The sequence below is a fragment of the Scyliorhinus canicula genome, chromosome 4, assembly GCF_902713615.1.
Source record: "Scyliorhinus canicula chromosome 4, sScyCan1.1, whole genome shotgun sequence".
NCBI lineage: Eukaryota > Metazoa > Chordata > Chondrichthyes > Carcharhiniformes > Scyliorhinidae > Scyliorhinus > Scyliorhinus canicula.
In genome coordinates, this window is record NC_052149.1 from 125,515,849 (window position 1) to 125,542,596 (window position 26,748).

The window sequence follows — 26,748 nt, forward strand, 5'->3', positions numbered from 1 at the left end:
ACAACCCACGGTATGATGTATAGAGTCACAGGGTAATAAACTCTGAGAGAACACTCTGGAAGCAACCTGTATTGCAGTAGCACCATGCATGTCTGTAACCTGGATACTGTAACTAGTTAAGGACGAACAATAATTTAAATATACCAGTCTCAAGCTCCTCATGACTGAGACACCACTGCAGCAGCAAGGCACCTTGTTACAAAAGTAAAGCAAAAAAAGGATAGAGGCTATGTATAGTTCTATTATTATATATGTTGTGTTGTGTCAGGATGACAATACCTTATATGCAACTGTCTGGTATCATCTATGAATTGGTCTGTTCTATCAAAAAAAACTTCAGGTATAGATACACCACTTGTACCTCAGCAGCAGTGGTGATGGCTACACTTGACCTCAGTGTCCTGATCTAGGTGACAGAGAAATGAAACCGTATCAGTGTCTGGTGAGTGCTGCTTGAAGTAGGGTTGAAAGCAGAGAGAGAGAGTGAGCTGTAAGGGGACTCGTACCTAAGAAGATGGCGACACATTTGCGAGGCAGGTCAAATGGCTGATCCCTGATGGGCAGAGCTGGGGAATGGTCAATGGCTTCAAGTCTGGGGTGGGACACTCGAGTCAGCAGAAGTTGGAGTTTCAAAATGACCATTGGAGGAATAAACACAGTCCCATCAATTTCAGGCTGACCACTATCAGGCATTTGCTGGTCGTTGTTTCAAATGAATTTGGCTATTTTTAAAATGTATTCATTCATGAGATGTGGGCATCGCTGAGAAGGCCAGCATTTGTTGCCCATCCCTAATTTCCATTGACCCAAGTGGCTTGTTGGGCCATTGGAGAGAGCAGTTAAGAGTTAACCACATTGCTGTGGGTTTGGAGTCACATGTAGGTCAGACCAGGTAAGGACAGCATTAGTGAACCAGACGGGTTTTTCCGACAATCGACAATGGTCTCATGGTCACCATCACTGAGAAGAGCTTTTAATTCCAGATTTATTCCTTGAATTTAAATTCCACCAGCTGCCAAGGTGGGATTTGAACCTGTGACCAGAGCATTAGCCTGGGCCTCTGGATTACTAGTCCAGTGACATTACCCATACAGCTATAAGATAGGTAATGCGGTTTTTACTTTGATGTTTTAATGTTCCCTGTGTTACTGGACACATTGACAATATTTATTGTTTATTTATATATTACATGCAACCGGCTGTTTTACAATTAGCCGAGTCTCCCTTGGGTATTTATTGTGCTACCTTCCAGAAGACAGGAGAAATGTACATGAGCGAACCTGTGACAGTGCAGAAGCCAGGAAGCACAATGGAAGCACAACGGGGCTTCATTCTTCCAGCCCCATTCCCCGGACCGCACTATTGTATGGGCAGTATAGGCAGGTTCTTGATCATAGGGGCCTTGGGGTCCGCTTACAGGAATGATGCTGAACCCGGGAGGGTTGGTGCCGACTCGATGGGCCAAATGGCCTGCTTCAAGACTGTACGGATTCTATGATTGCCTGGTGCAGTCCAGAAACGAGAAACCAAGAGGCTGAGAAGCATTGTGCAGGAAGTTGTTAAGACATAGAATAACCTTAGCGGCAAAAAAGGAACTTTTGCTGAAGAAAAATTGCACACGTCGTAGAAAACGGACTGGAAATTGGGACAGGTCTTTCAGACAGCTAGCACAGACTGGATGGGCTGAATGGTCTCCTTCTGCACTGGAAATTTTCAATGGAAAACAAGCGTTTATAAATAGAATGGGAAGGGGGAGGAAAACAGAATTCTATTTAAATGGATGTGCTGCACACTTGTGGAGCTGGGATTTGACTGGATTTCCTTTTCGCTTGGCAACATTGAATCATAGAATTCCCACAGTGCCAATCAGCCCATCAAGCGTCCACTGACCCTAGGCAGCACGATGGCGCAGTGGTTAGCACTGCTACCTACGGCGCTGAGGACCCGGGTTCGATCCCGGCCCCAGGTCACTGTCTGTGTATAGTTTGCACATTCTCCTCGTGTCTGCGTGGGTCTCACCCCCAAAGATGTACTGGTTAGGTGGATTGGCAACGCTGAATTTCCCCTTAATAGGAAAAAAAATAATTGGGTACTCTAAATTTATTAGAAAAAAGTCTGAGCCACCCCTCCGAAAGAGCACCCCATCCAGGCCCACTCCTCTGCTCCATCCCCGTAACCCCATAACCCCACTTAACCTACATACCTTTGGACAACATGTTGGGTCTAATGTGGTTTTCTTGACTGAATAGGCTCTCGGACGGCTATTGCACTATGTTATGACTGGAGGGAAGGATCCCTATGGCAGTGAGGAGGATCTGTATGAGAATAATCCTTCTCTCGATGAAGATCTTTGCCAACCCGAAAATGCTGAAGCTAGAGATTTCATCGAACGCTTGTTAGCACCGGCGGAGAAGAGAGTGACACTAACCAAGATCAAGCAACATCCGTTGCTGTGGAAAGATGTGGGGTGAGTCAATTAGCCCAGGGAATGTTAAGAAAAGATTTGAGTTTCCAGAATTTCTAATTGTGCCTGAAAAACTGCTTTTTCCTGAAAAAGTGTAGCGTTTCCTATTGAATTCTGACGTGCTCTAAAAGGAGAGGTGTCAGCAATGCTACTGATAGCTCTCGATTGTTCCACACTAGGGGTGTGTTATTCTTCATAATAGTTAGAAGAGATTGTTCATTGCTCAAAGCAGATTTCATGATTAGGTGACCGAATGCAGTACTGCCCATTTACATCAGGAAGAATTTCTACATCACATAACTGATCCCAAGTCCAGGTAATGGTTGCGTCACCACAAGAAAATACCTACCCTCTCCATTTCTAACACTGAAGGGATGTTAATGCTGTGACAGGGAATATTCACACAGCCATTCTGAGAATCCAGCAGTCCCTGGTTAGACATATGGGGCAGGATTCTCCCATACCCGGCGGGGCGGGGGGTCCCGGCGGGACGGAGTGGCGTGAATCACTCCGGCGTCGCTAGGCCGGCGCCGGAGTGGTTTGCGCTCCGACGGCTGGCGTGGAAGGCCTTTGGCACTGCGCCAGCCGGGGCCGAAGGGACTCCGCCAGCCGGTGCGGGTCCGCGCATGCGCTGGAGCATCAGCGGCTGCAGACGTCATCCCCGCGCATGCACGGGAGGTTCACCTTCGCTCCGGCCATAGCGTAGGCTTACACAGCCGGCGCGGAGGAATAGAGTGCCCCCACGGCACATGCCCGCCCGCGGATCGGTGGGCCCCGATCGCGGGCCAGGCCACCATGGGGGCACTCCCCCCGGGGCAAGATCGACCTGTGCCCCCCCCCCCCCCCCCCCCCCCCCCTCCCAGGACCCTGGAGCACGCCCGCGCCGCAAGGCCCCGCCGGTAAGGGACCTAGTCCAATTTACGGCGGTGGGACCTGCACAGAACGAGCGAGACTTCGGCCCATCGCGGGTCGGAGAATCGGCGGGGGGGGGGGCGCTGTGTGCGGCCGCCGATCAGCGCAGCATGATTCCCGCCCCCGCCGAATCTCCGGCACCGGAGAATTCGGCAGCTGGCGGGGGCTGGATTCACGCCGCCCCCCAGCGATTCTCCGACCCGGCGGGGTCCCGCCCACGAGAACTATCTATGTAGTAAAGCTTCTTCTGGGAAGCCGGTCGCCGTGGCCTGGTCAGTAAGATTCTAAGTTTGAGGTAGTGCCGCTCTGTCAGAGACAGTGCTGAGGGAGAGCTGCACTGTCAGAGGGTCAGTACAGAGGGAGTGCTGCACTGTCGGAGGGTCAGTGCTGAGGGAGTGCTGCACTGTCAGAGAGTCAGTACTGAGGGAGTGCTGCATTGTCAGAGGGTCAGTACTGAGGGAGTGCTGCACTGTCAGAGGGTCAGTACTGAGGGAGTGCTGCACTGCCAGAGGGTCAGTACTGAGGGAGTGCTGCACTGCCAGAGGGTTAGCGCTGAGGGAGTGCTGCACTGTCAGAGGGTCAATACTGAGGGAGTGCTGCACTGTCAGAGAGTCAGTACTGAGGGAGTGCTGCACTGTCAGAGGGTCAGTACTGAGGGAGTGCTGCACTGTCAGAGGGTCAGTACTGAGGGAGTGCTGCACTGTCAGAGGGTCAGTCCTGAGGGAGTGCTGCACTGTCGAGGGTCAGTACTGAGGGAGTGCTGCACTGTCAGAGGGTCAGTACTGAGGGAGTGCTGCACTGTCAGAGGGTCAGTACTGAGGGTGAGCTGCACTGTCGGAGGCTCAGTGCTGAGGGTGTGCTGCACTGACCCTGTTATGAAAGCATAAGCCAAGGCCCAATTTGCCCCCTCATGTGGGTAGATAAGATTCCACAGGAATATTCAATGACGACACGAGGAGTTCTCCAATTTTCAAGCCAACATTGATCCCTCAATCAACAAAACAGCTCACCTGGTCATTCATCTAATTTCTGTTTGTGGGGCATGTATAGAAATTGGTTCTTTCAGACATTCCGATAGTTTTTTTTTAATTTATAGCACCCAATTTTTTTTTTCCAATTAAGGGGCAATTTAGCATGCCCAATCCTCCTACCCTGCATATCTTTGGGTTGTGGGGGCGAGACCCAATCAGACACAGGGAGAATGTGCAAACTGCACAGGGATAGTGACCCGGAGCTGGGATCAAACCCGGATCCTCGACGCCGTGAGGCAGCAGTGCTAACCACTGTGTCGCCGTGCTGCCCTCAGACATTCAAATAGTGACTACTCTGTTAGCGGTCAAGTGTTTTGGAACATACTGAACTTGTGAAAGGTGCCATATAAAGGCATGCTTTTTTTAAAATTCATTTGAACAGTGTACCTGAACTCCAGAAGAAACTTCACTTTCCCACACTTTAGTGGCATTTTCGGAGTGCTAATCGCCATTTCAGAGTTTCTGTCCCATGAAGGCTGACAAAACTCATTTGATAAATTCACTGACAGGGAAGACTATCATGCCAACATTCTGGGATGGATTTATGCTCAGGCAGGAACACCTATTTGCTAACTCCTTGTACTAGGAAGTCCTCACATTCTCCCTGTTCGATGGTGTTAACATCAGATGGTACTGCAGCACTGCTGAGAGGCTGCTTGTCGGTATATTGAAACTATACCCTGGGGACAAGAGGCTTGCATTGTACATAAAACTTCCATTTTTATACATCTGACCTTCAAACATCTCTGCCCTCTCCAGCTAATATCGACATTGCGCAATCATTCACGGAACTTCACTTTGCATTCCCTCTGCATCACACAATGTGCTGTACCAGGTGGAACAGCGTCACGTGGTCTGCCCCATGCCCTTCGAGGTGATGAAAAGCGTAATCCTCCTTGACGGTTTCTTTGCAATTCTTTCACATTCATCAGTAACCCCCACTTATTACCCTTAATTCTCGTCCCTCAATGTCTGCTCCATTCTCAAGTGTAATTACCCCCCATCTCCCCCGGGCTAAAGACATTCCAAGAATTGTGGCTCCCTTCTTGTGTCAGACACTTTGTTTTCCTTCAAAGGCTCTGACGCTCTGCTGACCTCAAGGCCGTACAGCACTTGAATATTGTACCTGTCCTCTGGTCCGTGACTTTGCCCGCCTCGCCCTCCATTGCTTTCCCTGTTGTCGGCACTGCTTTCAATCTTTGCACTTCATTCCTTCCAAACGCGGGCAGCACGGTGGCCTAGTGGTTAGCACAGCTGCCTCACGGCACTGAGGTCCCAGGTTCGATCCCGGCTCTGGGTCACTGCCCATGTGGAGTTTGCACATTCTCCCCGTGTCTGCGTAGGTTTCACCCCCACAACCCAAAAATGTGCAGAGTAGGTGGATTGGCCACGCTAAATTGCCCCTTAATTGGTAAAAATAATTGGGTAATCTAAATTTATATATATTTTTTAAAAATGCCTTCCAAACTCCAAATCACTGACCTACACAGTTTTCCCTTCCCCAAATCCTCCCCATGCTTTAAGAAAAACTTGGATTTGTGTTTTCACAACCGTCGGACCGCTCAGTTTTTGAAGTGTAGCCCCTGTTGCAATGTAATAATGTGGCAGCCAATTGTGATGTTGATTGAGGGATAAGTATTTGCCAATACTTATACCAATAAGTATTGGTATAAGTGGGGCCAGTAATAACTCCCCTGGTCTTCTTCAGAATAGCCACCATCGGGGATCTTTTACATCGACCCCAGCAAGTGTTTAGAATTTCATCCAAAAGTGACAATGGTTGAGATCTTCCGGCTGTCCAGGCCGGCAGGATCTTCCGGTTTACTGGATGGCGCTCGCCCGCCGTGGTTTTCCATCTGCGTGGGGTGGATTCAATAGGGACTCCCATTGACAGCGGCAGGACCAGAAGATTCCACCGCTGGCCAACAGGGGGGGCTGCCTGCCGCCGCCGAGAAACATGCCAGAGAATCCCACCCATATTATCGCTCCTTCACTGCTGCCCTGGAATGTCAGCCTTGATTTGTAAATTCAAACCCTGAAGAGGGTCTTCAATCTGACTCTGAGTGCCTCCAAGGGGGGAATGCTACCAACTGAGTCACAACTGAGACAAGGCAATGAAACAAAGACTGATTACAACCCCTCATTGCAGGCTCTCAAAAGGAGGAACTTCTTCTCTTCCTCAGGTCACGTTACAATCCAAAAAAAGTTAAAACCTAATCGTTGCTTCTTGATTTACCTTCTCTCCAGGTTTGATAGTGTCTTGGACAAAATGCTGTGATGATAAAACTGATCTAAACCAGCGACAGGCTGGAAGCTAATCGGCAGCTTGGTGGTATACACTGTCACAACACTTCTTTTACACATGAACAATGGCACAGAAGCAATCATTTATCCCAGCCAGTCCATTCCGGTATTTATGCTCCACTCAAGTCTCCCCCTATCTTCCCTCAACTAAATCTATAATTCTAACCCTCTATTCCCTTCTCCCGCAGATGCTTGTCCAGCTTCCCCGTAAATGCATCCAACCTATTTGCTTCAACCACTTTCTGCGACAGCACGTTCCACATTCTCAGCAAAATTGAAAGTGAACGTTGCCATAGTCCATAGGACCATAGACGGCTTTCTCCTTTGAGAAAGAGCTACCTGGTGGTGATTTAACTTGAGGGTCACCACACCTCAAGGTTGAGAAGGCGAGGCCTTCATGAATTACCTCAGCCGGCATGGGAATTGAACCCACGCTGTTGGCATCGCTCCACATCATGAACCTGCCGTCCAGCCAACTGAGCTGAGCAAACCTCCCAACATTCTCACCAATCTCTGGGTGAAGTGGCTTTCTCTGAATTTCCTATTGGATTGCTTGGTGACTCTCTTCCATGGATGTCCTTTAGTTAAACACCATTGACTTGGAAAATATTGCCAAGATTTTTAATTTACAACCAAGTAGAAGTGAAAGTGAGATTAGGAGACAAGTATCTGAGAGTTAAAAGTTCAGTAGAAAGAAGAACTGAGCAATTTGAAAGGTCTGTTGGTGCTTTACTAGAAAGCCATTTCATGGGCAAAATTCTCCGACCCCCAGCAGGGTCGGAGAATCGCCCGGGGCCGCCGAAAATCCCGCCCTCGCCGTGGCAGAAATTCTCCGCCACCCGGGAATTGGCGGGGGCGGGAATCATGCCCGCCGATCGGCGTGACGTCCGCGCCGATCGGCGAGGCCCCTGCGGTGATTCTCCGGCCTGCGATGGGCCGAAGTCCCGCCGCTGGGAGGCCTCTCCGAGGTTTGAACCACCTCTGGTGGCGGCGGGATTGGTGGCGCGAGCGGGCCCCCGGGGTCCTGGGGGGGGGCGCGGGGCGATCGGACCCCGGGGGGTGCCCCCACGGTGGCCAGGCCCGCGATCGGGGCCCACCGATTGCCGGGCGAGCCAGTGCCGTGGGGGCACTCTTTCTCTTCCGCCGTCGCCACGGCCTCCGCCATGGCGGACACGGAAGAGAATCCCCCAGCGCGCATGCGCCGGTGATGACATCAGCGGCAGCGGCGCCGGGCGGCGGGCGTCAAAGGCCGCTGGTGCCGGTTTTGGCGCCAGTCGGCGTGGTGCCAACCGCTCCGGTGCGGGCCTAGCCCCCAAAGGTGCGGAGAATTCTGCACCTTTGGGGAGGCCCGACGCCGGAGTGGTTGGCGCCACTCCCCTACGCCGGGACCCCCCGCCCCGCCGGGTAGGGGAGAATGCCGCCCCACATTGCTGATACAGACCAATGTCACTCCCTTGTTTATTGGTTTCTCAAAAGTCGAAAGAACTTTTTTATTCCTTGATTGGATGTGGCCGTCACTGGCTAGTCCAGCATTTATTGCCCATCCCTAATTGCCCTTGAGAAGATGGTGGTGAGCTGCCTTCTCAATCCGCTGCAGTCAATGTGGTGTAGGTACAACCATAGTGCTGTTAGTGAGGGTGTTCCAGGATTTTCACCCAGTAACGGTGAAGGAACGGTGCTATATTTCCAAATCAGGATGGTGAGTGGCTTGGAGGGGAACCTGCAGATTGTGGTGTCTGCAACTCTGGAAGAGGGTTTGGAAGGTGCTGCCTAAGGAACCTTGGTGAGTTGTTACAGTGCATCTTATAGATGGTACACACTGTTGCTACTGTGCGTGGAGGGAGTGAATGTTTAAGATGATTGATGTAGTGCAGATCAAACAATTCATTTGTCCTGGATGGTGTTGAGCGTGAGTGTTATTGGAGCTGCTTTCATCCAGGCAAGTGCAGAGTATTCCACCACACTCCTGACTTGTAGATGGTGGTCAGACTTTGGGCAGTCTGGAGGTGAGTCACTCGTCTCAATGCTCTTCTTAGTAATGAGTGTTGAAGCTCTCATAGAACATAGAACAGTACAGCACAGAACAGGCCCTTCGGCCCTCGATGTTGTGCCGAGCAATGATCACCCTACTCAAACCCACGTATCCACCCTATACCCGTAACCCAACAACCCCCCTTACTTTTAACTATTCTCCTCGCAGAATATACTCTATTGGCTTCCTCTCCACAGTCCTGCTTCCAAGTGGTGATTCATCAGCTGAGGGTGTGGGCGTGTGGGGGGTGGCAGTCGCTGGTAATCAGTAGGAGGGTCCCCTGCCACTCTTTGATCTGGTGCTCTGTGATTTAAAGAGATCCGAAGTCAATGCTGGGCTCTCCTCTGACTCTGTGCCACCTCTGGGGGGTATGTCCTGCCGGTGGGATAGTCCACCTCCAGCAATGGTGATGGAGCTGCCTGAACCATGGACCCGGTTAAATGCTTTGTGCTTCTCTACAAATACAGCAGCAACTTGTGTTTACATAGATCCTTTAATATCCAAAATATCCCAAGGTGCTTCACTGAAGCACAGTCAAAAATCTGCTGACCATCCTTTAAAAAGTATTGTCTTTCAATTGATCCCCTCAGCACCTATACCATTTTTGGGCTGCGGTTAATATTAAGCTGAGGTTTTACAATAGAGAGCTATTGAGGAACTGCAATTAATCTGATTAATTCCCCATTCTGTCAATACTGTGTACTTATATAAAAGCAAGCATTTGTGTCGCTGAGGTGTCATCTCATTCAGCTGCCATGCATTAAGAGGGAGTTGCGACTATGGACTTCTTGCTGCAATTATACAGGGCCTTGGTGAGACCACCCCTGGAGTATTGTGTGCAGTTTTGGTGTCCTTATCTGAGGAAGGATGTTCTTGCTATGGAGGGAGTGCAGCAAAGGTTTACCTGACTGATTCTTGGGGTGGCGGGACAGACATATGAGGAGAGATTGAGTTGCTTAGGATTATATTCACTGGAGTTTAGACGAGTGAGGAGGGATCTCATAGAAACCAATAAAATTCTAACAGGGTAGATGCAAGAAGGATGTTCCCGATTGTGTTGGTGCCCAGAACCAGTGGTCACAGTCTGCGGATACGGGGTCAACCATTTAAAAGTGAGATGAAGAGAAATTTCTTCACCCAGTGAATGGTCTTCCTGTGGAATTCACTAACACAGAACTCAGTTGGGGCTGCACGGTGACGCAGTGGTTAATAATAATAATAATAATAGGGCTCTTGGCACCGTGAGGCAGCATTGTATGGTAGCACGGTGCTTAGCACTGTTGCTTGTCAGTGCCAGGGTCCCAGGTTCGATTCCCGGCTTGGGTCACTGTCAGTGCGGAGTCTGCATGTTCTCCCTGTGCCTGCGTGGGTTTCCTCCGGGTGCTCCGGTTTCCTCCACAAGTCCCGAAAGACGTGCTGTTAGGTGAATTGCATATTCTGAATTCTCCCTCCGTGTACCGGTGCCGGAATGTGGCGACTTAGGGGCTTTTCACAGTACCCTCATTGCAGTGTTAATGTAAGCCTACTTGTGACAATAATAAAGATTATTATTTATTATTAGCTCTTGGGGCGAAAGGAATCAAAGGAAATGGAGGGGAAGACGGGATCAGGTTTGAAGGACCGGATAGCCTCCTCCTGCTTTTATTTTCTATGTTTCTTTTTTTTTTAAATAATTTTTATTGAAATTTATTGATAAATATATATCAACAGAACAAAAATAACAATAACAATAATAATAAACACCCCCCGGCACCCGTAACAACGCATATAACAAACCCCCCCCCCCAACCCAATAAACAACAAAATAAATTAACAATAAGCAAATTAACTTAAACACTATCCCCCTAAACCCCCCCCCCCCTTCCCCCCGTCCCCCCCGGGTTGCTGCTGCTGCTGACCTAGTACCTTATCGTTGAGCCAGGAAGTCGAGAAAAGGCTGCCACCTCCTAAAGTACCGACCCCCTCAGGGCGAATTTGACCCTCTCCAGCTGAATGAATCCCGCCATGTCATTAATCCAGGTCTCCACACTCGGAGGTCTCGCATCTTTCCACTGCAGCAAGATCCTCCGCCGGGCTACTAGCGACGCAAAGGTCAAAACATCGGCCTCTTTCGCCTCCTGCACTCCCGGCTCCACCCCAACCCCAAATATCGTGAGTCCCCAGCCTGGCTTAACCCTGGATCCCACCACCCTCGACACCGTCCCCGCCACCCCCTTCCAGAACTCCTCCAGTGCCGGGCATGCCCAAAACATATGGGCATGGTTCGCTGGACTCCCCGAACACCTGACGCACCTGTCTTCACCCCCAAAGAACCTACTCATCCTAGATCCGGACATGTGGGCCCGGTGCAGCACCTTGAACTGGATGAGACTAAGCCTCGCACATGAAGAGGAGGAGTTCACCCTCTCCAGGGCGTCCGCCCATGTCCCCTCCTCAATCTGCTCCCCCAACTCCACTTCCCACTTAGCCTTCAGCTCCTCTACCGACGCCTCCCCCACCTCCTGCATTACCTGGTAGATGTCCGACACCTTCCCATCCCGACCCACACCCCCGAAAGCACCCTATCCCTTACCCCCCCGCAGGGGCAGCAAAGGGAACCCCTCCACCTGTCGTCTACCAAACGCCTTGACCTGAAGGTACCTGAACATATTCCCCGGGGGGAGCTCAAACTTCTCCTCCAGTTCACCAAGGCTCGCGAACCTCCCGTCAGTAAACAGGTCTCCCAACTTCCTAATGCCACCCCAGGAACCCGCCATCCATGTTCCCTGGGATAAACCGGTGGTTCCCCCGCAGCGGGGCCTCCACCGAGCCCCCCACTTCCCCCCTGTGTCGCCTCCACTGCCCCCAAATTTTGAGGGTAGCCGCCACCACCGGGCTCGTAGTGTACCTCGTTGGAGGGAGCGGCAACGGCGCCGTTACCAGTGCCTTCAGGCTCGTGCCTCCACAGGACGCTATCTCCATCAACCATCTCCATCCGTTTCCATGCTGCCCCCTCCCCATCCATTACCTTCTTACGTACCATCGAGACGTTAGCTGCCCAATAGTACCCAGAGAGGTTGGGCAGCGCCAGCCCCCCTCTATCCCTGCCCCGCTCCAAAAAGACCCTTCTTGCCCTCGGAGTCCCGTGCGCCCAAACAAATCCCAGAATGCTGCTGTTCACCCTCCTAAAAAAGGCCCTCGGAACAAAAATGGGGAGGCACTGAAACAAAAACAAGAACCTCGGGAGCACCGTCATTTTAACGGACTGTAGTCTACCCACCAACGACAACGGCAGCATGTCCCACCTTTTAAATTCCTCCTCCATCTGCTCCACCAACCTAGTAAAATTGAGCTTGTGCAGAGTCCACCAGCTCCTAGCCACCTGAACCCCCAGGTACCTAAAACTCCTCACTGCCCTCTTTAGCGGGAGCCTACCAATCCCCTCCTCCTGATCTCCCGGGTGTACAACAAACAGCTCACTCTTGCCCAGGTTCAATTTATATCCCGAGAAACTCCCGAACTCAGCAAGAATCTCCATCACCTCCGGCATTCCCCCCACCGGGTCTGCTACATACAGCAGCAAGTTGTCTGCATACAGCGACACTCGGTGCTCCTCCCCACCTCACACCAAACCCCTCCACCTCCTCGACTCCCTGAGAGCCATGGCAAGAGGCTCAATTGCCAACGCAAAAAGCAAGGGGGACAGGGGGCACCCCGCCTCGTCCCACGGTAGAGCTTGAAGTACTCGGACCTCCTCCCATTTGTCGCTACACTCGCCATCGGGGCCTCGTACAGCAACCTCACCCATTTAATAAACCCCACCCCAAACCCGAACCTCTCCAACACCTCCCACAAGTACCCCCACTCAACCCTGCCAAAGGCCTTCTCCACATCCAATGCCACCACAATCTCCGCCTCTCCTTCTGCTGCCGGCATCATTATCACATTTAGCAGCCTTCGCACGTTAGTGTTCAGCTGCCTCCCCTTCACAAAACCCGTCTGATCCTCATGTATCACCCCTGGCACACAGTCCTCTATTCTAGTGGCCAAGATCTTCGCCAGCAACTTGGCGTCTACATTCAACAGTGAAATTGGCCTGTATGATCCGCACTGCAAGGGGTCCTTATCACGCTTCAGGATCAGGGAGATTAGTGTCCGAGACATCGTCGTGGGCAGAACACCCCCCTCCCATGCCTCGTTAAAGGTCCTGACCAACTGGGGGCCCAGCAGGTCCGCGTATTCCTTATAAAATTCAACCGGGAACCCATCCAGTCCCGGCGCCTTCCCCGACTGCATGTGGCCAATCCCACTGACCAGCTCCTCCAACTCGATCGCGCCCCCAGTCCCTCCACCTGCTCCTCCTGCACCCTTGGGAATCGGAGCCTGTCCAAAAAATTCTCCATTCCCCCTCCCACCGCCGGCGGCTCCGACCGGTACAGTTCCCTATAAAAGTCCCTAAAGACCTCATTGACCTCTGCCCCCTGCCGCACCACATTCCCACCCCTATCGTTCACTCCACCAATCTCCCTAGCCACGTCCCGCTTACGAAGCTGGTGCGCCAGCATCCTGCTCGCCTTCTCTCCATACTCATAGACCGCTCCCTGCGCCTTCCTCCACTGTGTCTCCGCCTTTCTGGTGGTCAATAAATCAAACTTGGCCTGCAAGCTACGCCACTCCCCCAGCAATCCCTCCTCCGGGGCCTCCGCGTACCTCCTATCTACACTCAACAGCTCCCCCACCAGTCTCTCCCTCTCCCTCCTCTCCCCCCTCTCCCTATGGGCTCGGATGGAGATCGGCTCCCCCCTAATCACTGCCTTCAGAGCCTCCCACACCATCCCCACCTGGACCTCCCCAATATCATTGACCTCGAGGTACCTCTCGATACATCCCCGAACCCTCCTACACACCTCCTCATCAGCCAACAACCCCACGTCCAGACGCCAAAGCGGGCGCTGGCCCCGCACCTCCCCCATCTCCAGATCCACCCAAAGCGGAGCATGGTCCAAAATCGCAATAGCCGAATACTCGGCCTCCTCCACCCTCGGGACCAGTCCCCTGCTCAAAACAAAGAAATCAATGCGGGAATAAACCCTGTGCACATGGGAGAAAAAAAGAGTACTCCCGAGCCCTCGGCCTCCCGAACCTCCAGGGATCCACTCCTCCCATCTGGTCCATAAACCCCCTCAATACCTTGGCCGCCGCCGACCTCCTGCCTGTCCTTGAACTAGAACGATCCAGTAGGGGATCCAGCACCGTATTGAAGTCCCCCCCCCCCCCATGATCAAGCCCCCCACCTCCAGGCCAGGAATGCGGCCCAACATACGCCTCATGAAACCAGCATCATCCCAATTTGGGGCGTACACATTAACCAACACCACCCTCTCCCCCTGCAGCTTACCGCTCACCATCACATATCTGCCGCCACTATCAGCCACAACCTCAGACGCCTCAAACGCCACCCTCTTCCCCACCAGGATCGCCACCCCCCGGTTCTTCAAGTCGAGCCCTGAGTGGAAAACCTGCCCCACCCACCCCTTCCTCAGACGGCCTGGTCCGCCACCTTCAGGCGGGTCTCCTGGAGCATGGCCACGTCCGCCTTCAGTCCCTTCAGATGCGTAAACACCCCGGCCCGCTTAACCGGCCCACTCAACCCCCTCACGTTCCACGTAATCAGCCGGATCAGGGGGCACCCCGCCCCCTCCCCAGTCGACTAGCCATAGCCCATCGACTTCTCGCCCCTGGCCAGCACCCATTTGGCCCGTTTCCCACGGCGATAGAACCTCACCCCGACTCCCCCGACCCGCAGCAACTCCTCCCTGGCCAATCCAGCAGCAACCCGGTATCCCCCCCCCCCCCCCCCCCAAGGCTAGGACCCCTCCTAGCCGCGACTCTCCCTCCACTGTACTCCCGTGAGCCAGCTGACTTCTGCTGACCCCGGCAGCTCCCTCCCTAACTCCGACCCCTCCCGATATGAGGTCCCCCCTCCTCCCCTGCATCAGCTCCTGGGCACCGCTTCAGCGCGGGAAACCCGGTCTAATAGCCACGCCCCTCGCCACCAGCTCCACCCCCTCGTCCCGCAGCGCGGGAAACCAGAGAAAAGCCCGCGCTTTCACACTGCCCCACCCCACCAACGCAGCTCCCAAACCGCAGTCCCAACCCAACCACCACCTCCATACAAACAACGACACAGATCAACCACAAACCCCAGTACACCCCTTAGAACACAAAACCATAACCCACGTCGTCCGAAAGCGAGAGAAAAAACAGAAACAAACAGAATAACCCGCTACAGCATAAACAATGATACATGAATAGAATAGAAAAACTCCCACAGCCCCTAATCTCTAGTTCGAGTCCAGCTTTTCAGCCTGCACAAAGGCCCACGATTCCTCCGGGGACTCAAAGTAGTATTGCCGGTCCTTGTAGGTGACCCACAGGCGCGCAGGCGGCAACATGCCGAACTTCACCTGCTTTCCGTGGAGCACCGCCTTCGTCCGGTTAAACCCGGCTCTCCGCTTGGCCACCTCCGCACTCCAGTCCTGGTAGATACGCACTACCGAATTCTCCCACTTACTGCTCCTCACCTTCTTGGCCCATCGCAGAACACACTCCCGGTCGCTGAACCGATGGAACCGCACCAGCACCGCCCGCGGGGGTTCATTCGCCTTAGGCCGCCTGGCCAGTACTCTGTGGGCCCCCTCCAGCTCCAGGGGCAGCTGGAAGGATCCTGCCCCCACCAGCGAGTTCAGCATCACGGCCACATAGGACGGCAGGTCCGACCCCTCCAGCCCCTCCTCGAGGCCCAGGATCCGCAGGTTCTTCCTCCGTGATCAAAGCTCCATCTCCTCGAACCGATCTTGCCACTTTTTATGAAGCGCCTCGTGTATCTCCACCTTCCCCACGAGGGCCGAAACCTCCTCCTCGCGCTCAGAGGCCTGCTGCTGCAACTCAAGTATCGCTGCACCCTGGGTTGTCTGGGTCTCCAGCAGCTTACTAGTCATCACCTTCAGGGATTCCAGCAACTCCCCTTTCAGCTCCGTGAAATAGCGCAGAAGGGCCGCCTGCTGCTCCTCAGCCCACTGCCTCCACTCCTCAGGGGCTCCACCGGCCGCCATTTTGTCCACCTTCCCCCGCTTTTCCAGGGGAGCTGCTGCCGTTTTTCTCCTCGCCCCACTTCGAGTCCGCACCATAAATCCCGGGGGGTTTTGCTCCAGACCCCTTTATCCACCGGGAATCATCGAATCAGCGCTGTTTGGGGCCCTTAAAAGAGCCCACAAGTCCTTTTGAAGCGGGAGCTGCCGAACGTGCGGCTTATCTCCGCATAGCTGCAACCGGAAGAATGTTTCTATGTTTCTAATGGATTGGCCCATGATGATACTTGGCAGATATATGTACAGTGGTTTGCTGTTACCTTCTGCGGCCTGGCTGACCAGGAAACTTTTCCCGCTCTTACTGCCTCTCCTCGGGCTTCTTGGAGAGATTTCCAGGTTGATAATCATGTTATGAACCCACTTTCTGTCACCCACAAGACCTGATAGTGAGACTTGAACCCAGAGTTTCTGGTCTAGAGGTAGGGACGGATGTTAGCCACAACGTTACCCAGCCCCTAACTGAGTTTTTAATGTTTTCATTCCAGAAAGAGCCAGTTTATCCAAAGCATTGCCAATGAAAACGATGTGACAAAACGGATTGTTTCCAGTCAGATAGTCCAGATTTTGAACAAGGCGGGCAAGGACCAGGAGAGATCCTTTCACCAGTGGACAGAGAAGGTACAGCTTTGAATCTGTAATCCCCAGAGCTGTCTGGGGTCTGATTAGCACCCAATGACAGTTACATTTGTACGGTTTAGATGCTTTCAGCTGCTAAAGACCTCAATTGGGCGGCATGGTAGAACAGTGGTTAGCACTGTTGCTTCACAACGCCAGGGTCCCAGGTACGATTGGTCACTGTCTGTGCTGTTGGACCTCTATCTTTATTAGTAACCACAAGACGCGAGTACATTCTGTGTATTGGACAAATGACCACACAACCAGTATATTAGTTCAATTATTGTTTATTATTAGACACAGGATTGGTTCTATACTTAATAATCTACACACTACTGCACATTACCTATACCTCACAGCTTAAATGACCTTTACTTAACTTTCAACTGACCGGCTCTGTGCAGGTTAGACAAGACCTTTATCTGGTTTCCCACATGTGGTGGCTGGAAGTTGGCATGAGCGTCCGGGCTGAGTCTCGTCCTTCAGGTAGCGATCGCGGGTCCTTGAACTTGGCTGGTTGATATGCTACAGTTGGCGTGGTCCCAAAAGAGAGCGAGCGTTGGTTGCGCAGTTCCTCTTATCCTCCGATCTTTCGGACGGTCCCAACTCAGGATCCAATAGATCGATAGGGTTTCGATCACCCAAATCGATTCTGGCCAATTAGGGGTGGGTACCTTGATAGCTGGGCGGGTCCTGGTTGTTATTTTTCAAGACACGTATGCACTTCCAAATAAGGTGAATAGGCACTCCCGAGTCTGTTCCTGCTGCTATGTTTCAATCTGTGTCCCATTGTCCTGGGGAAATCGGTGATTGATCTTTAGCAGGTGCAAGTTTCTGTACAGGTCTAGTTTCCTTTGCACAATACACACGTCTGTGTCCCAACCTGACCACAATTCCCATTATCCTTTGCGGACGGCCATTTTAAATGCTACAGTGCGGGAGCCTACACATTCTCCCTGTGTCTGCGTGGGTTTCCTCCATGTACTCCGGTTTCCTCCCACAAGTACCGAAAGACGTGTAGTTAGGTAAATTAGGTAATTTGGACTCTGTGTACCCGAACAGGTACCGGAATGTGGCAACTAGGGGCTTTTCACAGAAACTGCATTGCAGTGCTAATGTAAGCCTACTTGTGACAATAAAGATTATTATTGCGGTGTGTTATTATAAAGCAGAATTTTTTTTTAAAATTCTTTCACGGATGGCTGGACCAGTATTTACTGCCCATTCCAAATTGCCCCTTTAGAAAGTAGTGGTGAGCTGTCTTCTTGAACCGTTGCAGTCTATGTGGTGTAGGTACACCCACAGTGCTGTTAGAGAGGGAGTTCCAGGATTTTGACCCAGCCACAGTGAAGGAATGGCAATATATATCCAAGTCAGGATGATGAGTGACTCGGAGTGGAACTTCCAGGTGGTCGTGTTCCCTTGTATCTGCTGCTCTTGTCCTTCGAGGTGGGAGGTATCACAGGTTTGGAAGGTGCTGTTAAAGGAGCCTTGGTGAGCTCCTGCAGTGCATCTTGTAGATGGTACACAGCTGCCACTGTACATCGATAGTAGAAGGAGTGACAGTCAAAGAGGGTCAATCAAGCGGCTGCTTTGTCCTGGATATATGCTGAGCTTCTTGAGTGTTGTTGGAGCTGCACTCATCCAGGCAAGTGGAGATTATTCCATTACACTCCTGACTTGTGCCTTGTGACAGGCTTTGGGGAGTCAGGAGGTGAGTTACTGCATAATTCCCAGCCTCTGACTTGCTCTTGTATTTATATGGCTGTTTCATTTCAGTTTCTGGTCAATGGTAACCCTCTGGATGTGAATATTTGGGGATTTAGCAATGGTCATGCCATTGAATGCCATGGGAAGTTAGTTCCATCTCTCTTGTTGGAGATGGCCATTGCCTGGCACTTGTCGAACACCTGGCGAATGTTACTTGCCATTTCTCAGCCCAAGCCTGGATATTGTCCAGGTCTTGCTGCATTTGGACATTGTCCAGGTCTTGCTGTATTTGGACATGGACTGTTCCAATATATGAGGAGTTATGAATGATGCTCAATATAGTGAGGTCATCAACAAACATCCCCACTTTTAACCTTGTGATGGAAGGAGGGTCATTGATGAAGATGCTGAAGATGGTTGGGCCTGGGACACTATCCTGAGGAACTCCTGCTGTGATGTCCTGGAGCTGAGATGATTGACCTCCAACCACCACAACCATCTTCCTTTGTGCCAAGTATGACTCCAACCAGTGGAGAGTTTCCCCCCTGATTCCCATTGACTCCAGTCTTGTTAGGACTCCATGATGCCATGTTTGGATGAAAGATAATTAACTGCTCATGAGCAGATTGGTTTGAGGCATTAGAGTGCTCGGAGCAACATATTTGGGGGGGGGGGGGTGGTTCCGGCATTTGGGGGGGGGGGGGGTGTCCGGCATTTGGGGGGGGGGGGTTCCGGCATTTGGGGGGGGGGGGGGGTTCCGGCATTTGAGGGTGGGGGGGGGGGGTTGCGGCATGGGGTGGGGGGGGTTGCGGCATCGGGGGGGGGGGGGTTTGGGGGCAGCGCCGTGCAGAGAGGGGGGGCGACGGATGCCCGGGGCCAACGCACCGTCGCCCCCCCCCCCTGTACGCCGCTGCCCCCTACCCCAACCACCCCCCTCACCACCCCTACCTCCCTCCCCACCACCCCTACCTCCCTCCCCACCACCCCTACCTCCCTCCCCACCACCCCTACCTCCCTCCCCACCACCCCTACCCCCTCCCCACCACCCCTACCCCCCTCCAACGCCGCCCCCCCATCTCTCGCAACGCCGCAACCCCCCCCCCCCCCTCAACGCCGGAACCCACACCCCGCCCCCCTCCCTCTGAAGGCCGGTACCCATACCCCCCCCCCCTCTCTCCTCCTCCCCCCCTTCCTTCCTCCTCCCCCCCTTCCTTCCTCCGTCCCCCCTTCTTCCTCCTCCCCCCTTCCTTCCTCCTCCCCACCCTTCCTTCCTCCGTCCCCCCCCTTCCTTCCTCCCCCCCTTCCTTCCTCCCCCCCCCTTCCTTCCTCCCCCCCTTCCTTCCTCCGTTAGTGGGGGGGTGCGGCGTTAGTGGGGGGTGGGGGGGTGCGGCGTTGGAGGGGGGTAGGGGTGGTGAAGGGGGTAGGGGTGGTGAGGGGGGGTTGGGGTAGGGGCAGCTGCGTGCAGAGGAGGGGGGCGACGGATGCCCGGGGCCAACGCACCGCCGCACCCCCCCCCCCCTCACTAACGGAGGAAGGAAGGGGGGGAGGAGGAAGGAAGGGGGGGAGGAGGAAGGAAGGGGGGGAGGAGGAGAGAAGGGGGGGAGGAGGAGAGAGGGGGGGGGTGTGTGGGTACCGGCCTTCAGAGGGAGGGGGACGGGGTGTGGGTACCGGCGTTGAGGGGGGGGGGGACCCGGCGTTGAGAGGGGGGGGTTGCGGCGATGAGGGGGGGTTGTGGCGTTGAGGGTGGGGGGTTGCGGCGTTGCGAGAGATGGAGGGCGGCGTTGGAGGGGGGTAGGGGTGGTGGGTAGGGGCGTTGGAGGGAGGTAGGGGTGGTGAGGGGGGGTGGGTGGGGCAGGGGGCAACGGCGTACAGAGGGGGGAGGCGACGGTGCATTGGCCCAGGGCATCCGTAGCCCCCCCTCTCTGCACGCCGCTGCCCCCAAACCCCCCCTGATGCCGCAACCCCCCCCATGCCCCCCCCCGATGCCCCCCCCGATGCCGCAACCCCCCCGATGCCGCAACCCCCCCCCGATGCCGCAACCCCCCGGATGCCGCAACCCACCCCCCCGATGCCGCAACCCACCCCCCCGATGCCACAACCCACCCCCCCCCGATGCCGCAACCCCCCCCGATGCCCCCCCGATGCCGCAACCCCCCCCGATGCCCCCCCCGATGCCGCAACCCCCCCCGATGCCGCAACCCCCCCCCGATGCCCCCCCCCGATGCCGCAACCCCCCGGATGCCGCAACCCACCCCCCGATGCCGCAACCCACCCCCCCGATGCCGCAACCCACCCCCCGATGCCGCAACCCACCCCCCGATGCCGCAACCCACCCCCCGATGCCGCAACCCACCCCCCGATGCCGCAACCCACCCCCCCCGATGCCGCAACCCACCCCCCCGATGCCGCAACCCCCCCCCGATGCCGCAACCCACCCCCCCTTGATGCCGCAACCCACCCCCCCCCCCACCCACCCCCCGACACTGAACGGCGTCAACCATCATCAAAGGTTGACGCCGTTTTAAAGCTACTGTGATTTTCGCCGACGTGACCCGTGGCCACGTCGGCGGGACTTCGGCCCATCCGGGCCGGAGATTTGTGGAATCTAAAAAAAAAATGAAATCCCGCCGGCGCCAGCTGTTTTCAGAGGCTGCCGGCGGGATTTGCACAGCGCCGGTTTTTGGCCGGTCAGAGATTTAAAAACCCTGCGGGAGCGGGAATAACGCCGCTGCCGGCCGATTCTCCGACCCTGCGTGGGGTCGGAGAATCCCGCCCATGATGTGGAGATGCCGGCATTGGACTGGGGTGAGCACAGTAAGAAGTCTTTCAACAGCAGGTTAAAGTCCAACAGGCTTGTTTCAATCACTAGCTTTCGGAGCACAGCTCCTGCCTCAGGTGAATGAAGAGGTAGGTTCCAGAAACATTTAAAAAGACAAAGTCAAAGATGCAGTACGATACTTTGAATAAAGTAATTCAAAGTATCATATTGCAACATATTGAAGGGGCGGGTGTGGTTACAAATTTCCCATCCTCCTGTACTTCTGATATGAGCTGTAACAAAGTGGGAGATACCAGAGAAGGCAAGGGGAAGTAATGATTTTATAATGGCAATTGAATATACAGCATCTGTAAAAATACATTTCCACCCAGTTTCTCATTAGTAAGTTTTTGAGTCTGTTGTTCTTCAAACTGCTCCTTTAGTTGGTAACAGCAATGACCGTAACTCAGTGATAGTGGAGGGGTAGTGGGGAATGACGGATGGCAAGCGTCAGAAGGACCAGTCGTACCATTTGTAATTATGCCTCTTTTCTGTTAGAGATCCATGGGCAAGATCGCCACCCCCTGGCCTGGAGGAGAAAGAACATGTAAACAGGTGGCTCGGCCAAAGGTCGAATGTGAATGAGGAAGTTACAAAGTCAATTTAATTTAAAGATAAACTCTGGTATTCCTTTCTTTTTAGATCAGTCCGGAAGTCCTAAATAACATGAATAAGAGACAACGCATTCCTTATACGGACACCACCAGTGACCTCCTGAAATTCATAAGAAACCTGATCCAGCATTTCGATGAAAAGAAGGAGTATGTGAATTGAGGGCCATTATTTTTCTTTCCTCTTTCTAATTTTTACTATAGATTTAAAACAAAAATAACTGCCAGTATTCTGTTTTCTTTCCTCCTAAAAGCTCTTAACGGGCTCAGGGAGACTAACGAAGATTCACTTGACTGATTGCTGGGTTGATGGGATCCTTTCATAGGGGATGAGCCATTCAGCTGCTCTAAACTGCTCTGCCATTCATTGAGAACACAGCAGATCCCATATCTTTTTTTAAATAAATGTTTTATTGAGGTATTTCTTTGGCATTTTAACAGCAATAAAATCAACAATATAAATAACAAGAGACATATATACATAGTGTAAATTCCACCACCCTCTCCCGCAGGTCTTGCCATTACTTACCCCCCTAGCCTGCACAAACCTAACACGCCCCCGCCTTTTCTGCTTATGGTGAATTCATACTGTATTGTAATTCACACTGTATTGTATTGCATAGTATTATGTCCTTGTGGGCTCTGTCTGTGAGCCGTTGCGCGGCTCTGCCCATAGGGGGAGATGAGGAGCTTGTACAGGGCTCCACCCTTGGCTCTGCCCATGGCTCCACCCATGGCCCCTCCCACTACCGGAAGTATAACGTGCTGCAGCCGTGAGCCTGCTCTCAGTTCTTCTGGTCGCAGGCAGGCTCAGTTGTAAGACTATTAAAACTACAGTTTACTTCCAATTATGTTCTGAGTGAATTGATGGTCTCATTACTGCTGACGACTAGTTCTCTGCGAGGAAGTCGACGAACATTTTCCACCTCCGGGCGAACCCCAGCTGAGACCCTCTCATGACGAACTTAATTTTCTCCAGGCAGAGGAAGCCAGCCATGTCTGAAAGCCAGGTCTCCGATTTCGGGGGCTTTGAGTCCCTCCATGCCAGCAATATGCACCTCCAGGCTACCAGGGAAGCAAAGGCCAAAATGTCCACCTCTTTCTCCTCCTGGATTCTCAGGTCCTGCGATACCCCAAAAATCGCCACCTCCGGACTCATTGCCCCCCTCGTACTTAATACATAGTGTCGGCAAACCCTGCCAAAATCCCCTCAGTTTTGGACATGCCCAATGGACATGGTTCGCTGCCCCCCCCCACCATATCTGTCCTCCACCCCAAAGAATCTGCTCATCCGGGCCACCGTCACGTGAGCTCGGTGAACAACCTTAAATTGGATCAGGCCGAGCCTGGCACATGTCGCAGTCGCATTGACCCTTCCTAACGCGTCCGCCCAAAGGCCCTCCTCAATCTCCCCCCCCCTCCCCCCGCCAGCTCTTCATCCTCCCACTTTCACTTCAGCTCCCCGGTCTGCGACTCCTCCGAAAGCATAAGCTCTCTACATATGTCTGAGACGCTCCCCTCCCTTATCCATCCGCTAGAGACCACCCTGTCCTGAATCCCCCTCAACGGCAGGAGTGGGAACGTTGGTACCTGCCTCCGCAAAAAGTCACGTACCTGTAAATATCGGAGTTCATTTCCCCCAGCCAATGCAAACTTCCCCTCCGGCGCCCTCATACTCAGGAAGCTTCCTTCTATGAACAAGTCCCCCATCCTCTCTATTCCCGCTCTCCACCAAATACGGAACCCCCCATCCATCCTCCCCCGGGGCAAACCTATGATTGTCGCAGATTGGGGACCAGACCGATGTTCCCAAGCCCCCACATGTCTCCTCCACTGCCCCCAGACTCTCAGGGCTGCCGCCACCACTGGACTGATGGAGTACCGCACTGGCGGGAACGGCAGGGGCGCCATCACCAGTGCCCCTAAACATATGCCCTTACACGAGGCCGCCTCCATGCGCACCCACACTAGCTTCCCCCCCCCCCCCCCCACCCCCCACCACTACCACCAGCCACCTCCTCACCACGGCTATGTTGCCCTCCCAATAGTAGTTACTGAAATCCGGCAGCGCCAGCACGCCATCTCCCCGGTTCCATTCCAGCATTGCCCTCTTCACCCCCGGGGGCTTGCCCCCCACACTAAGCCCGCGATAATCTTATTAATCCGCTTGAAAAAGGAACGCGGGATGAAAATGGGGAGGCACATGGAAAACAAAGAGACACCTTGGGAGGACCATCATTTTTAACGACTGCGCCCCCTACCCGCCAGAGACAGCGGGAGCGCGTCCCATCTCCGGAAATCCTCCTTCATCTGGTCCACCTACCAGGCCAGGTTCAATTTGTGTAGCCTATCCCAATCCCTCGCCACCTGAATACCCAAGTACCTAAAACTGCCCCCTCCCACTCTAACGGCAGTTCCCCGAGTCGCGTCTCCTGACCTCGCGCCTGAACCACAAACAACTCACTCTTCCCCATATTAACCTTGTAACCCGAAAACCGGCCGAATTCCCCGAGGATTCCGATAATTTCCCCCATCCCCTCCATTGGGTCTGAGACATACAGCAGCAAGTCATCCGCATACAACGAGACTCTGTGCTCCACCCTCCCCCCGGATCAACCCCTTCCAGCACCTTGAGGCCTCAGAGCAATTGCCAGCGGCTCTATCGCCAGCCCAAACAGCAGTGGGGAGAGGGGACATCCCTGTCTCATCCCCCGGTATAATCTGAAATATTCCAACGTCGTCCTATTTGTCCGTACATAGCTACCAGAGCCCGGTATAGCAGCCTAACCCAGTCAACAAAGCCACTCCCAAACCCGAACCGCTCCTCCCATAAGTAATCCCACTCAACCCGGTCAAAGGCTTTTTCTGCGTCCATCTCAACCACCACTTCAACTTCCCTACCTTCCGGGGGCATCATGATGACATTGAGCAACCTTCTTACATTGGCCCCCAGCTGCTTACCCTTAACAAACCCTGTCTGATCCTCCCCGAGAACGTCTGGTACACGGTCCCCAACCCTAGAAGCCAGAAGTTTGGCATCCACGTTCACCAAGGATATCGGCCTATAAGACCCGTACAGCTCCGGGTCCTTGTCCCTTTTCAAAATGAGCGAGATCATGGCCTGTGACATCGTCTGGGGTAAAACTCCTCTTTCCTTGGCCTCGTTAAAGACCTTCAACAGCACCGGACCCAATATTCCGGAGAACCTTTTATAGATCTCGACTGGGTTCCCGTCCGGCCCTGGGGCCTTCCCCGACTGCATGACCTTCAAGCTCTCCACTACCTCCTCCAGCCTGACTGGGGCCCCCAGCCCTTCAACCAGCTCCGCGCAGATCCCATTTGTAACACTGTTCTCTTGCCTTGCCTCTGAAACCTTAACTGGCAAAAACAAAATTATCAGTGACGGATTTAAAACTACTAATTTAGCTGGCTTTTAGCTGGAGAGGTTTCCATCCTTCTTTCCAAAATGGGATACACATTCCATCCTGGTCATGAAGAAATGCTTCCTAAATTCTCCCCTGAATGATATTAAACCTATATTCCCTTATCCGAGGCCCACCCACCAGCAGAAGGATTTTCAGAAGGGGACTAAACAGTATTTGTATTCAAAGGTTCCAGAAATACTTTTATCAACTGTACAACGAGCAGATCAGTGTGATGCCAGTAACATTGATATTTATACTCCTGGTGAGTGTTAAATACCAAAACTTCAGTATCTAATTGCTTTTTTCCCCAGATTACACAGTTTGATGAAGAGTGCAGAAAGTTATTGTTTTGGATTCTTTCCCGATCTCGTCATCGCTGTCTACAATGCTGTGGCGGACACAGAGTGGAAGAAGCACTTTCCAAAGGAATAGAATCTACTCCTGCCTTCAAAGGATTGATATCGCTCCACTGGCTCTGCTATTGAATTATTAAACAGAATCACATGCTTGCTTCAATGGCATAAAAGAAACAAGGACCATTCATCTCCTTTGGACATCCCAAGGTGCTTTACAGTCAATAATGTACTTTTGAAATGTATTCAGTGAAGTAACAATTGCGCCACACAAGTGCCAGGCAATGATCATCTCCAACAAGACATAGAACATAGAACAGTACAGCACAGAACAGGCCCTTTGGTCCTCGATATTGTGCCAAGCATTGTCTGAAACCAAGCTATCCCACTCCCTGTCATTCTGGTGTGCTCCATGTGCCTATCCAATAACCGCTTGAAAGTTCCTAAAGTGTCCAACTCCACTATCACAGCAGGCAGTCCTTTCCACACCCTAACCACTCTCTGAGTAAAGAACCTACCTCGGACATCCCTCCTATATCTCCCACCCTGAACCTTATAGTTATGCCCCCTTGTAACAGCTTCATCCACCCAAGGAAATAGTCTCTGAACATCCACTCTTATCTATCCCCCTCATCATCTTATAAACTTCTATTAATTCGCCTCTCATCCTCCTCTGCTCCAAAGAGAAAAGCCCTAGCTCCCTCAACCTTTCCTCATAAGACCTATCCACCAAACCAGGCAGCATCCTGGTAAATCTCCTTTGCACCCTTTCCAATGCTTCCACAACCTTCCTATAGCGAGGTGACCAGAACTGCACACAATACTCCAAATGTGGTATCACCAGGGTCATGTACAGTTGCAGCATAACCCCACGGCTCTTAAACTCAAGCCCCCTGTTAATAAACGCTAACACACTATAGGCCTTCTTCACGGCTCTATCCACTTGAGTGGCAACCTTTGGAGATCTATGGACATGAACTCCGAGACCTCTCTGTTCCTCCACATTTCTCAGAACCCTGCTGTTTGCCCTGTAATCCACATTCAAATTTTTCCTACCAAAATGAATCTCCACGCACTTATCAGGGTTAAACTCCATCTGCCATTTTTCGGCCCAGCTCCGAAAAAACAGTGAGACACAGTGAGACACGAGACATGTTGTTACTCAAGGATTTCTGCCGCATGGTATCACAGTGGTTAGCACAGTTGTTTCACAGCTCCAGGGTCCCAGGTTCGATTCCCGCCTTGGGTCGCTGTCTGTGCGGAGTCTGCACGTTCCCCCCGTGTCTGCGTGGGTTTCCTCCGGGTGCTCCCGTTTCCTCCCACAGTCCAAAGATGTGCAGGTT

At 53.0% G+C, this 26,748-nt stretch overlaps 1 protein-coding gene across 1 annotated transcript in view; it reads left to right on the forward strand.

The window, feature by feature from the left end:
* Window positions 1-25,786, forward strand: part of LOC119964241 (2-5A-dependent ribonuclease-like) — a 38,561-nt gene extending 12,775 nt beyond the window's left edge. Inside the window, exons 4-7 of the mRNA XM_038793523.1 lie at window positions 2,250-2,467; window positions 16,359-16,491; window positions 21,659-21,777; window positions 25,364-25,786. Coding sequence (XP_038649451.1) covers window positions 2,250-2,467; window positions 16,359-16,491; window positions 21,659-21,777; window positions 25,364-25,484 — 591 coding nt within the window. The 3' untranslated portion in view covers window positions 25,485-25,786. The remainder of the gene's footprint in view (window positions 1-2,249; window positions 2,468-16,358; window positions 16,492-21,658; window positions 21,778-25,363) is intronic.
* Window positions 25,787-26,748: the final 962 nt, after the last annotated feature.